The 12,259-nt window shown below is 33.2% G+C and overlaps 1 protein-coding gene across 2 annotated transcripts in view; it reads right to left on the reverse strand.

The window, feature by feature from the left end:
- Nucleotides 1-607: 607 nt before the first annotated feature.
- Nucleotides 608-12,259, reverse strand: part of LOC111050139 (WD repeat-containing protein 46-like) — a 29,061-nt gene continuing 17,409 nt past the window's right edge. Inside the window, exons 5-13 of one of the 2 annotated variants that reach the window (XM_039425187.1) lie at nt 10,387-10,537; nt 7,295-7,430; nt 5,776-5,875; nt 4,970-5,126; nt 4,033-4,180; nt 3,224-3,318; nt 2,562-2,657; nt 1,631-1,741; nt 608-757 (exon numbers count right to left, since the gene is read on the reverse strand). In XM_039425187.1, coding sequence (XP_039281121.1) covers nt 623-757; nt 1,631-1,741; nt 2,562-2,657; nt 3,224-3,318; nt 4,033-4,180; nt 4,970-5,126; nt 5,776-5,875; nt 7,295-7,430; nt 10,387-10,537 — 1,129 coding nt within the window. In that variant the 3' untranslated portion in view covers nt 608-622. The remainder of the gene's footprint in view (nt 758-1,630; nt 1,742-2,561; nt 2,658-3,223; nt 3,319-4,032; nt 4,181-4,969; nt 5,127-5,775; nt 5,876-7,294; nt 7,431-10,386; nt 10,538-12,259) is intronic. The other variant, XM_039425186.1, reaches the window with a different exon arrangement.

Below are 12,259 nucleotides of genomic sequence, written 5' to 3' on the forward strand. Positions count from 1 at the left end.
AAGGTTTTTGGTTTTTGCCTAGGAAACTACTTTTCACCAACTCAATAGTCCAATACAAAATTGAAGCTGACCCTTTCAAATCCCTGAAATGAGGAGAGAACTTGACTGTATATTTACCTCCTACTAATTTGAATATAGCATTGTGCAGACCACTGCGATTTGCAGGAAGTGGATGAATGGTTGAAATCGTCTCTGTCACAGTCATGTGAATCGCAATGGAGTGCATTTGGTTGAAACTGCAAAATCGAATATTTTGAGTTCCAAACATTTCTATTTTTACCTTTTTCAAGCAGACATTTGCCCGAATTGACGCCTGGAATAAATATTATTTACCCATTACCCAAAAAAGTTAATTCTATTTTACTAGTGGTTCAAGGCAAAGGTGCTCCCTAAAAACATTCAAATTTCAATTAATGTAATAATTAAAATGTTGAATTAGTACTGAGAAAAAGCAAACTGCAAAATTTTTTAAGAGCTGATGATTGAATAGATATTTATTTACATAAAGCGATGAAATATCATTGGTCTTTATTGACCGTTACTTCAAGTCCCTCATTTTTCACCAAGACTGGCCATAAGGTAAAGAAATAACAATAAAAAACTGCAGTACATGAAAATTAATTTATTTAACAGGAGCTGGTTTACCAGTCTTCTTTTTCTTTTTAAACCTATCGAGAACGCTCTTTTCGGTTGACTCGTCAACGTTGACCTCATCATGAGCAGACGCCTTTGCCTTTGACATTGCTTTGACGAATTGCTGAAACAAACACAATCGTTCTAATAATTTACGTTCATCTATGTAATTTTATCTACACAAAAATGACAAAAGCTAGGTGTCTAATAAAAAACGAAATTGCCATTTTTAAAGATGAAAAGTGGAAGTGTTGAAAAGTGAGCAAAAATATATTAATTAGAAACAGATAAGACAATCTTAAATATCAAAATCTGATACATCTGAAATTGTAACTAACTGTGATTTATTTTTACGTTAGTATTGATGTAACATACTAGAAAAACGAATGTTGAATTGGGTGGCACTTGACGTGATCGTAGTATCGAAAGAGAATCAACGTAAATAATAAGGTGAAACCAATAATGTGAATTCTAGAACACTGTGGAGCCGAGGTTAACTAGACGTAGGTGTAAATGAACGTATTTAAAATACCACATCTATGAAAGCATTGAATTCCGATAACTGTCAACATTTCACGGTCCAGGACTAAGGTTTTCTGATATAATGCATAACATTTTTCCAACTTTCAGTTTCAATTTCTAATTTTAATTTTTCAACTTTTCATCAAAGTTTTGGACCTGATTTCAAACATTTTCAGTCTCGTATACACTAGATTGTTGAAGCAATCCCAATTTTATGGACAATTAGCTTAATGATTGTATAGCATTGATATATATTTGGATAGATCTAGAAAACACAAGATCAAAAATCACGATTTTTAACAAAATAGAACTAAAATTTGTAAAATGAATTTAAGATGAACAAGAGAGTGAAAAAACATCAGAATTGGAAAAGCTATTCAGCCTGGTATTGCCCGTATTCATCAGCAATTTTTTCGTTGAAATTTAGATTATAATACGATAATCGAGCTCAGAAACAAGAATAAGTCGCAAATACCTGCTTAGCTTCAGCCTGTACAATTTTTCTTGATCTTGCCATCCGAACGGTGTTGCCATGTCTTTTCTTCTTCATACGCGGAGTAAAGTCAATTTTAGGTGGCTTGACCAACTGAAAAAATAATTGTTGTATTTCCATTAATAATTATATTATTGCGAAAATTATTCTTAGAAGTATATAATACTACAAAGTTAATTTATTCACATCTAGACTATGCTAATGTAGGTAATACTTTCAAAGTATTCAAGGGATTTCTATATTCAATTGTTCACGATAAATTCACTCAGTATTAATTTTATTGAAAATCATGCATTATTTTTGTTATTTCATCACTAAACTAATGTTTCAAAGTCTCTTTACCAATAGTGATGTACATCTGCTAGCTATTATTATACATTGACAATCTTTGTGGTAGTACCTTTAGCTGTGTGGGTTTATGCAATTGTAATTTAGTTATTTGACACTTTCTCCGCCTCGTCTGTTGAGCCTGTTTCAACTTGATATAAATATTTTTCAATTTATCAATTTGAATATCAATATAATGAAGATTTATAGTTATCTTAGAAACAATTTGGAGCAGAGATGTGCGTTCATCAGGACTACATTAATTCCTTTCACTGAATTGACCAAGACTCTATCGTAAATCACAACACACTTCAAAACTGATCTCAAGTTATTTCATCGATCATGGTGATTATTGACTAAAGATAACAGTTAACTAGAATTTGAAACAATTCTGCACCTTGTCGAAGGGTGCAATCATTGCAGAACTAAGTTGCCTTGTTGATTTAGAAAAATGTTTAATTTAAGATTATAATAATTAATGACTGCATTTAATATTTTTAAATCTTCATAACATCATGATTCATTTTAAAATAACAAACAATATGGACTATACATTTTAAATGCTTTCAATAAATGACAAACTTACCAGGAGTTGTTTCTTAGCTTCGATTTTCTGTTTCAATGATGGCACGTTCACTTGAATGATTGAAGTAGGATCAAGAGTTATCATTTCAGGTTGAATCTGGAAAATAAACAGAAATCAACATATATAATTCAATACAACCACGATCAACTCTTAGCGAGAAACTATTCAAGAATTTAACCAGTCTCTAACTTTTCGCTAGTAAATTCCATCAATACCCAGTTTCATTCTAATACTGTAAAATGAAAGGTAATTTTTTTCTCAAGTGTTGGTACAAAAACAAGAACAGAATCTTCTCTTGCAGAGTAGTGTTGATACTGGTGCAAACATTCCTAAAAATTATCATCCGATAGTGACTTGGATGACCTAATCGAGAAAGGTTTAAATAAATACATAGTGTTTATTGATCACAGGGAAATATAAAAAAATCAACAAAAAGTTATTTTTCAAAAAATCAACTATTCCTAATAGTTGATGTGAAAGCATAAGTCGATTTGAATAATTTCTAAAATGTGTGAATCCACAATTGGATGTTGGATATTTCAGAACCCATTAACAATGAATTTAAAAAATTGGAACTACAAAATTATCGAGGAATCTGGAAACAACTCAAGTATTTTTACTGAAATACAATGAATAAGAATATGGAAAATATTGGTACAAACCTTCTCAAGCAACGCCTTCACTTCAGCTTCACGTCTCTGTTCTCTTGTTTGGAATGGATTTGCCTCATATGCATCGAAATTAGCTTCTCCACTTCCTGCAAGCAGTGTTATAGATATAGTAATTTTTCAACTTGATTTGAAGCTAGCTAAAACATAATTAACTCAATCTTAATGCTGAATATGAGTTATAACATGGTTGGTAGCCTACATGTAACAAGTAATTTGAATACTTGGTGACATTTGTTGCTAGTCGTATGCATCAAGTAGATTTGCCTCGCTCCTGAATCTCAAGAACAAAAAAATGTATGAAACAATATTCAAACACAACAGTACAAGACTTGTACACATACTTCAAGAGAATGTCGATTTTGTATCTTTAAACTACAATTTCCAGAATAAAACAATAGCAAATAGCGAATTCAGTTAATAGAAAGCTAAAATTCAAATGGATTGACCTGATTGATTGTCTCAATTACTTATGAAGGCAGTTATTAGGCCGAATAGCTTATTCTCATTATATCACAATCATTGAGTAGGTCAATGAATGACACATGTTTCGAATCTTTAAATTGAGTAGGACAGATCCGAAGTGACCAGGTTTTTGGTAGTATGCCACTGATATAAATTAGTGTGAACATGAATAGATTGTATGTATTTGTTTGAAAATGTAGGCTACTTCAAAATTAGAAAAAATGTAATGTAATTAGGAGAGATTTGGGGCCAAAGGAGCGCTCAGGGAAAAATATAATTTTCTGTAGTTCGTGCAGTGCCAAAACATAAATTTTAGGAAACATTGGCCAAAACCATACCTGGTACCAAAATGCTGTGATAACCCCCTCTAGAGCCGATTCCTAAAACATCCTCATATGGGCAGAATTCTAGGTCACTAACGTGTTGTGTCATTCGATGTCGCATGTAAGCTTTGTCAGCTGACGTTGTACAACAATCTTTGAAAATCTGAAAGAAATGTCAATAATACTCAATGATCCAATGCACTAAATTATTATAAAACTTATAATTCCACAAAACATCGTCTCAACTTATCTGAAGGCTACACTTCATTAAAAGAGTTGAAAACGGACAAAAGTCACTGCAAACGTTATACTGGACCAAATTACAGGCGATAGGCAGAACTGTTAGGACTAGATAAAGTACGAGATAAAGTGCTGATAACGTATTATAGTGAGGTCCACGTTATAATGGAGAAAGATAGGAGAAAAAAATTGCTGATCCTCTGTCTTGTCAATACCTTCTAGAGACGGTAGCTGATACAGATTTATTGATGTAATATTAACTGTTCATTCTCGTTTAAAATAATCAATTTTATTAAGCAAGAAATTATATTTTTCAATAATTTCATAATGAATTTTCATAATTAAGATGAAATATTTTGTTAATTATTAATTCTACATTGTTGAAAGACGATCTGGCAACAGAGCAAAGCGAGAAAGAGACAGCGCTATCCGCTTTGTTGAATGATAGACAAGGATAGCAATACCATTGCTAATCAGACTCTGCCATTATAACGTGGACCTCACTAGATAAAGTACTGATGAAATACTAGATAAAATTTACTGCTGTAAACAATTTGAACTAAGCAAGCTGCGCATTGGCGGTGTTGGTTTGTTTTGAATTTTGCGAATGAACGAGGTAGAGAGGACTTAAAAGTCCTAACTCCACCCAATAAAGAATTAGCTTATTTCATTTCACTTCATTTCAAAAATGAACAATGATGATTGGACCAACCTCAACGACATTCCCCATGGCTACAGCCAGCAGGCCTTTCTGACTGAAGGACAAGTGAGTGGCATTGGCTTGCAGCTGATAGTGCTGGAGGGGGCCGTCCAGGTTGCGAATGTCCCACACTTTTAGACTGTGGTCGGGAGCCGACGTAGCCATATACCTGAAAATTATTAAAAACGTCTGCATTGATAGTGATTGTGATTGATTTTATATTAACACTCAACTATTTATAAGTTTTCATTATGAGTATTGGATGTACAAAATATAAACGTCAAAAGAAGAGATCTGAGAAGCAAAAAAAGAGAAAATAATGAGGTAAAAAATAAGAAAAAGAAAGAGGGGTCTGGCAAATTTCAATTATTAAATTGGAATACAATTTTTGTAATTACCATTCCTTTAGTGAATGCTTATACAGATTTATAAAAATAGAGTTGAATCAGTAAATATTCTTCGTGCAAAAGTAATGAAGTGAGTGGATCTATCGAAAGATCCATCTTCGTTTTCATCAGACTAATTTTGATTAAACGTCTTCAGATGAGATGACACAACCCCGGCATTCATCTGCAGCTCACTGTACAACTTGGGTGAATATGCACAGGAAAATTGTGAAACAGCTAGATAATTCTCGAGAAAATTATATCACGTTTGGAAACTCAAGATATCTTGCAGCTATCTGAATGATATTGCGTCTATTTATCAAAGATCGTAAGTAATGATAGTAGTATTATAAAAAGTAATATCATATAAATATAATACAAAAATAAATTAACCTTTAAAATCTAGATTTAAAAGAATATTGGAAAACTCACTTTCCAGTGTTATCAATTGTCAAGCCTTGCACAATCATTTTATGGCACAACATCTTTGCCAAAGGCTTCTGCACCGTGGGACTCCACATTGAAACAACACCTGCAAAATATTCAAATTACAAATGATATTATAAGAGCGTTTCAAAATACTTTCAAATTCAGCATTTACGCAAACCTGTATGAAAATCTTGCAACTAACTGAAGGTTCGATTATTAAACCTGAATGGTGATCAATTTGGGATTAGTCTTAAAATAGTTATTTGTGCAACTAGTGCGCAAAGTGACAGTTTGCTGCACCGAAAGAAACGTTTACGCCCGAGCCGTAGGCGAGGGCGGAATGGTTTCTTGAGTGCAGCAGAGGAACTTTGCGCACGTATTTCACATTAAGTTTTTCCTACAGTTACCATTGAATATGAAAAGTGGGTAATTATGGGTAAAATTGCCTGAAATCCATCAAATAACTTAGTAGTGTTTGAATGGCGGGGGGCAGCTGTGTGGTGTGTGCTGTGGTGGCACTGTGCTGTTGCTGTCCTCGTTATAATATATAATAGTAATAATTAGCGCGTTGTGCTTCGTTGCACCTCTGCTCACTATAGCAGCCACAGCAGTCACTGTTACCAACTTCATTTTGATTTTGCTGCACTGTTGCTCCATATAACCTACTAAGTATTTTGCGTTGCCATGTTGCAAATCTGGAGTGCAGAAAAATTTTTCCCGCACTAGAGCGGAAAAGTGATTCTTTGCGTTCTGTAATCAGTGCAGCAATGGCCACTTTTCAACGTAACTGTAGGAAAACAAAATTAAATTATTGCAGGGATTCGCAATGTATGGACAACATTTTAAAACTCAATTAAGTGTGATCCAATAGGAATAGTGAATGAGTGAAAGAAATCAAGCTAAAAATACAGTTTTCTGAATACAGCTAATAAGGAGACTTTGGTTTGTTTGTTTGGGTTTTTTGACGAATGGGTCTGATGTGAGAGGATAAAGCCTTGATCTCTTACCCGTATCAAATGGCAAAGACGATGTTTTCAAGTTTTCGAAAAAAATCAGTATTTACTCGTATCTCATCTAACAAGTTCCCCTCTATACACTAACAAATCAGAATAATCGAAAGATCAAACTGAAGAGCCTTAAAAATGGTTTATTCTAGTTGATTTCTCGGTGAATGATGAACACACAAAGTAATTATTTGTTACTACAGTTTTTTTTTTATATTTGAATAAGTTCATGGAATTACATCTAACTACTCAAGTCAATTAAATTTATTGTTTCATAAATTAAGCTGAAAACTTAAATTTCTAATATTTATTTATCTTTGGTATCTACCAGCACATGATCGTCGGAGTGAGCCAGTATGTAATTTCAAGTAGTATAGCTTCTAACCAGTCCCAATCAGAACAGACAACGACCTAGCTTAAATTATGTGAATCAGCTATAGAATTGCTGTAACTTAAATCTAATTGATCGCAAGTTTAATTTTATTCTAATACAGTATAAATATATAACTATAACTAACCTTTGGCATTTCCCAAACACAGAATAGCGTTGTAAGGATTTTGAACAAGTGATATTGGCCGACCGCAATGCGAACTGGTGCGTGCCACCATTTTGCCAATCGAAATGTCCAACCACGACAGCCAGCCATCTTCATTCTGCACAAATCAAACACAATGCTATCATGTTTTCAACTATTTTCAAACTCACACAAAAATATCAGTTCCACAGTAACAGCTTCAAACAATCCATAGAATATAATAGAATTTCAAATCAATAATTTCTTCATATATTTGATTTTGCTAAGTTCATAGGAGAACACGATTGGAGTAGCCTAAAAAATATTTTTTTTGTGATAATGTAATTAATTTATTGAAAGTATAAGCGTATACATTTTACAAAATCAGTCAAGATAGTCTGCAAACAGAGATCATAATCAATTGCTGAGGAATCTGGTAGACATAAGATAATTATGTTAGTTTGCAGCACGGGGCTTTATCGCCAATATTATTTCAATAGAACAATAGGAGCACATAGTTGCCGTTTAAATAACAAAAAAATATTTTTATTTTTGGATAATGTAATTGAATTTATTGAAAGTATACAAGTATAAATTTTACAAAATTAGTCAAGATAGTCTGCAAACAGAGATCATAATCGATTGCTGAGGAATCTGGTAGACATAAGATAATTATGTTAGTTTGCAGCACGGGGCTTTATGGCAAATATTATTTCAATATAACACTAGGAACACAGTTGCCGTTTAAATAACAAAAAATATTTTTATTTTTGGATAATGTAATTGAATTTATTGAAAGTATACGAGTATAAATTTTTAAAAATTAGTCAAGATATTCTGCAGAGATCATAATCGATTGCTGAGGAATCTGGTAGACATAAAATAATTATTTTAGTTTGGAGCATGGGGCTTTATGGCCAACATAATTTCAGTATAACAATAGGAGCACATAGTTGCCGTTTAAATAACAAAAAATATTTTTATTTTTGGATAATGTACCGTAATTGAATTTATTGAAAGTATACAAGTATAAATTTTACAAAATTAGTCAAGATAGTCTGCAAACAGAGATCATAATCGATTGCTGAGGAATCTGGTAGACATAAGATAATTATGTTAGTTTGCAGCACGGGGCTTTATGGCAAATATTATTTCAATATAACACTAGGAACACAGTTGCCGTTTAAATAACAAAAAATATTTTTATTTTTGGATAATGTAATTGAATTTATTGAAAGTATACGAGTATAAATTTTAAAAATTTAGTCAAGATAGTCTGCAGAGATCATAATCGATTGCTGAGGAATCTGGTAGACATAAAATAATTATTTTAGTTTGGAGCATGGGGCTTTATGGCCAACATAATTTCAGTATAACAATAGGAGCACATAGTTGCCGTTTTTTAAGCTGATACTATCAAGAAGGCCTAAGATCTCTTTTTCACTCTTTTTCTCGCACAATAAGCTCTCAAGTTCTCTGGATTCTGTGAAATTTGGCAATACTGTACTCCATGAGAGCAATGTTGCAAGGTTTGCACATTCTATAATAGATTTGTTATCAAAACGGGTTAAGAGATTGCTCATGACCGAAAAATATAGGTCTTGCATTATATTGTCAGCTTTTTCAAGAAGTAGACTACCTTCAGAGTTGACATTTGCATGCTCAGCGTGTGTGTGCGATAGAAGAGTTTTGCTCTATTATAAATGCTCAACAAATTGAGTCCGAAATCGATTCTTCTCTCATAACTGTGAAATCTTTTGCATTCCCAAGAACTATGTTGCTGGGGAAAAATGCTTCATGAAGCTGGAAATTACAGATAAAATACATGGGAGAGAGCTTGTTTACTAGTTTGTGATGGGTTACAACTCGGGAGCCAGATCAATGAGCGAGCCTGCCAAATATTATCTGAATCGGTTCAATACTGAATTAGTAATTTTATTACGTTACTAATTAGTTCATATTTATTTGAAGTACTGTAATAGCAAACGATAATTTTATAGAAAACTGAGAGTTATTCAATCCATGATAATTATTATTGAATGAAACATAATTGGATTAGGAGTGGCCGTAGTTGAGTGGAATAGATTCTGGCTTTATAATTCAGAGGCCCAGGTTCGAATCGCGGACGGGCAGATATTTTTCTTGGGCCACTCCCGTGTTTCGGATGGACACAAACAGTCATTAGGTCACGTCAAAGGAGCGACCTGTAAACTCTGATACCAGACCTGAGTCAGCCAGGTCACACGATATTATTATTATTAATTTCACATTCACAATCATATAATTGATACAAAAAAGAAGAATGCATACGGATCAAACGTCAAGTACCTATGCACACTGTTTTCGATTTCTTGTTTACTTTGTGATAACATTTTTCGCACTGAATGGCAAAAGTTGATTATTACAGATTTCTGATTTTTTTATATCAATTGTTTATTGATAGTTTAATTGTTTATAGTCAATGCTTTAGAACAATTCCTGTTTCTGATACCTGTCACTCGTATGATCCTCAGATTTTCTAAATTGAATAAAGCCTTAACCTCCTCACGCAGAGTCGTAAATTCGTTTATTTTTTTCAGTCTGCAACGTTCTTAAATTGTGATTGAAGGTACTGCCACATCAATAAAGTAGGCGTTGTTCATATGTTTATCCAGCACCGTTATAGCTAATCAAATAACTGTTCGTTGTGTTTATTATCTAAAATTATCGAAACATTTCGAATAATATCAACTTATTACCATTTAAAAACAGAAACCTAACCTCCCTGACCTTCTCTTTTACATTTGAACTATAATTGAACAGAACCTTTCAGTTGATGCTCGTCTAATTTTTCAATTATTATACAAATTGAAATGTGACCGATCTGAGATCTTTCCATATTTTGGTTCTATTATTATGAAGCACTGATGCTGGCAGACAGGTGTAGCAAGAGCAATCCTCATTCTCAACACCACATTTCAGAGCTAATCTCTTATGAATTATCTTTTAGACACTTATTACTATTATTGGTTGGATTTTTTAAATTTAATCCTCCCAAGACAGTGAATGATATATTATAATGACAACTAAAACTAACATTTTAAATGTGAACTTACCACAGCGCTAAGAAGAAAATGATACGGAAGGAACTGGAGCCTCAAAGGCTTATTCATTGCTTTCAAACAGTGCAACTCAACGCCTTGCCTGTCGTAAATATAGACCCACTCTTTTTGTGCCACTGCATACATCAATTCGTTGTGCAACCATCTGAAAGTTATCAACGTTTTTAGATATCGAAGACAACGAAATATTATACAACATTATTTTATCTTTCTACTCCATGATCATCCAAGATATAGACTTTTTTCAAACTGATTGTATTCAAGAAATTATAAAAATATCAAGTTCTACACTTTTATTGATAAAAACAAACCTAATACAGTAACCTTCTTTGCTTCAAAATACCATTTACTCTTTATAAACAAAAAACTTTTCACATGAGCACCATAAAATGGGATAATTTGTCTGAAATATACAGTGGTGCTTTATGATTTTAATTAGTTTAGATAATTTGAAGATGTGTTTTTAAAAAGCGAAGGATATTTTTGAAGCAAAAAGGGTACTATATTCGTTAAATTTTTACGATTAAGAAATTATGCTGTAAAATGATTAATACTGTAGATGTGAAGAACGAATTTGGATCTCAGTATTGGGCATTAGCCTGTTATGCGTTGTGCCTTTTCTAAAGAAAAGGTTCATATTATGCACCATCTACGTTTACACTAATCTCGGTTTACTAGAGGATGAGGTCGCATTATAATAAGTTACATTCTGGGTTTGAACGAACAGCTGATCAATCTCTGTTGAAACTGAGATGGCGAAAAAGAATTTGATCACAATATACATTCACTAGGAGCATTTTACTTTCCTTGCCCTATTACCATAGGTAAGAAAAGTATTGCTTTCCGAAAAAAATTAAGGTACCCCAATTTCTAAATTTCTATAAGTTTCAAGCTCCCTTGAGTCCAAAAAAGTGGTTTTTGGGTATTGGTCTGTGTGTGTGTGTGTGTGTGTGTGTGTGTGTGTGTGTGTGTGTGGTGTGTGTGTGTGTGTGTGTGTGTGTGTGTGTGTGTGTGTGTGTGTCTGTGTACACGATATCTCGTCTCCCAATCGACGGAATGACTTGAAATTTAGAACTTAAGGTCCTTACACTATAAGTTTCCAACACGAACAATTTCAAACAAATGCGATTCAAGATGGCGGCTAAAATGGCGAAATGTTGTCGAAAACAGGGTTTTTCGCGATTTTCTCGAAAACGGCTCCAACGATTTTGATTAAATTTATACCTAAAATAGTCATTGATAAGCTCTATCAACTACCACAAGTCTCATATCTGTAAAAATTTCAGGAACTTTGCCCCATCTATGCAAAGTTTGATTTTAGATTTCCAATTATCAGTCTTCAGATACAATTCAAACAAAAAAATTCAAATGAAAAGGATTGAGCATGAAAATCTCTACAATTAATGCTTAGTAACATTTTCTCCTAAAAATGGAAATTAACTCGAAATTTGAGAAAATGTTATTATTCAATTGCAAGTTCTTACCAACAGAATACAGTCTGATACTGAAATCATATCTTCAAGACCGTTATTTCAGGATAAAACAAGATGATGCTTTTTCATCTCTCAGAGAAATCAGGGCTGGAGTTCCTCAAGGAAGTGTGCTGGGTCCCCTTTTGTACCTCCTATACACATCTGATATACCTCAACCCGAAAACGTAACAGTAGCAACATTTGCTGATGACACAGCAGTTTTATCAGTTGGTGAAACTGTTGAAGTTTCTACAGAGAAATTGCAGGTGGCAGTCAACAGAATCAATGTTTGGACAAAACACTGGCTTATAAAATTGAATGAAGCAAAATCAGTTCAAGTCAACTTTACAAACAGAAGAGTTCAATATATCCCCTTAACACTCAATGGGAATATT

This window comes from Nilaparvata lugens, chromosome 3, assembly GCF_014356525.2.
Source record: "Nilaparvata lugens isolate BPH chromosome 3, ASM1435652v1, whole genome shotgun sequence".
NCBI classification, from domain to species: Eukaryota; Metazoa; Arthropoda; class Insecta; order Hemiptera; family Delphacidae; genus Nilaparvata; species Nilaparvata lugens.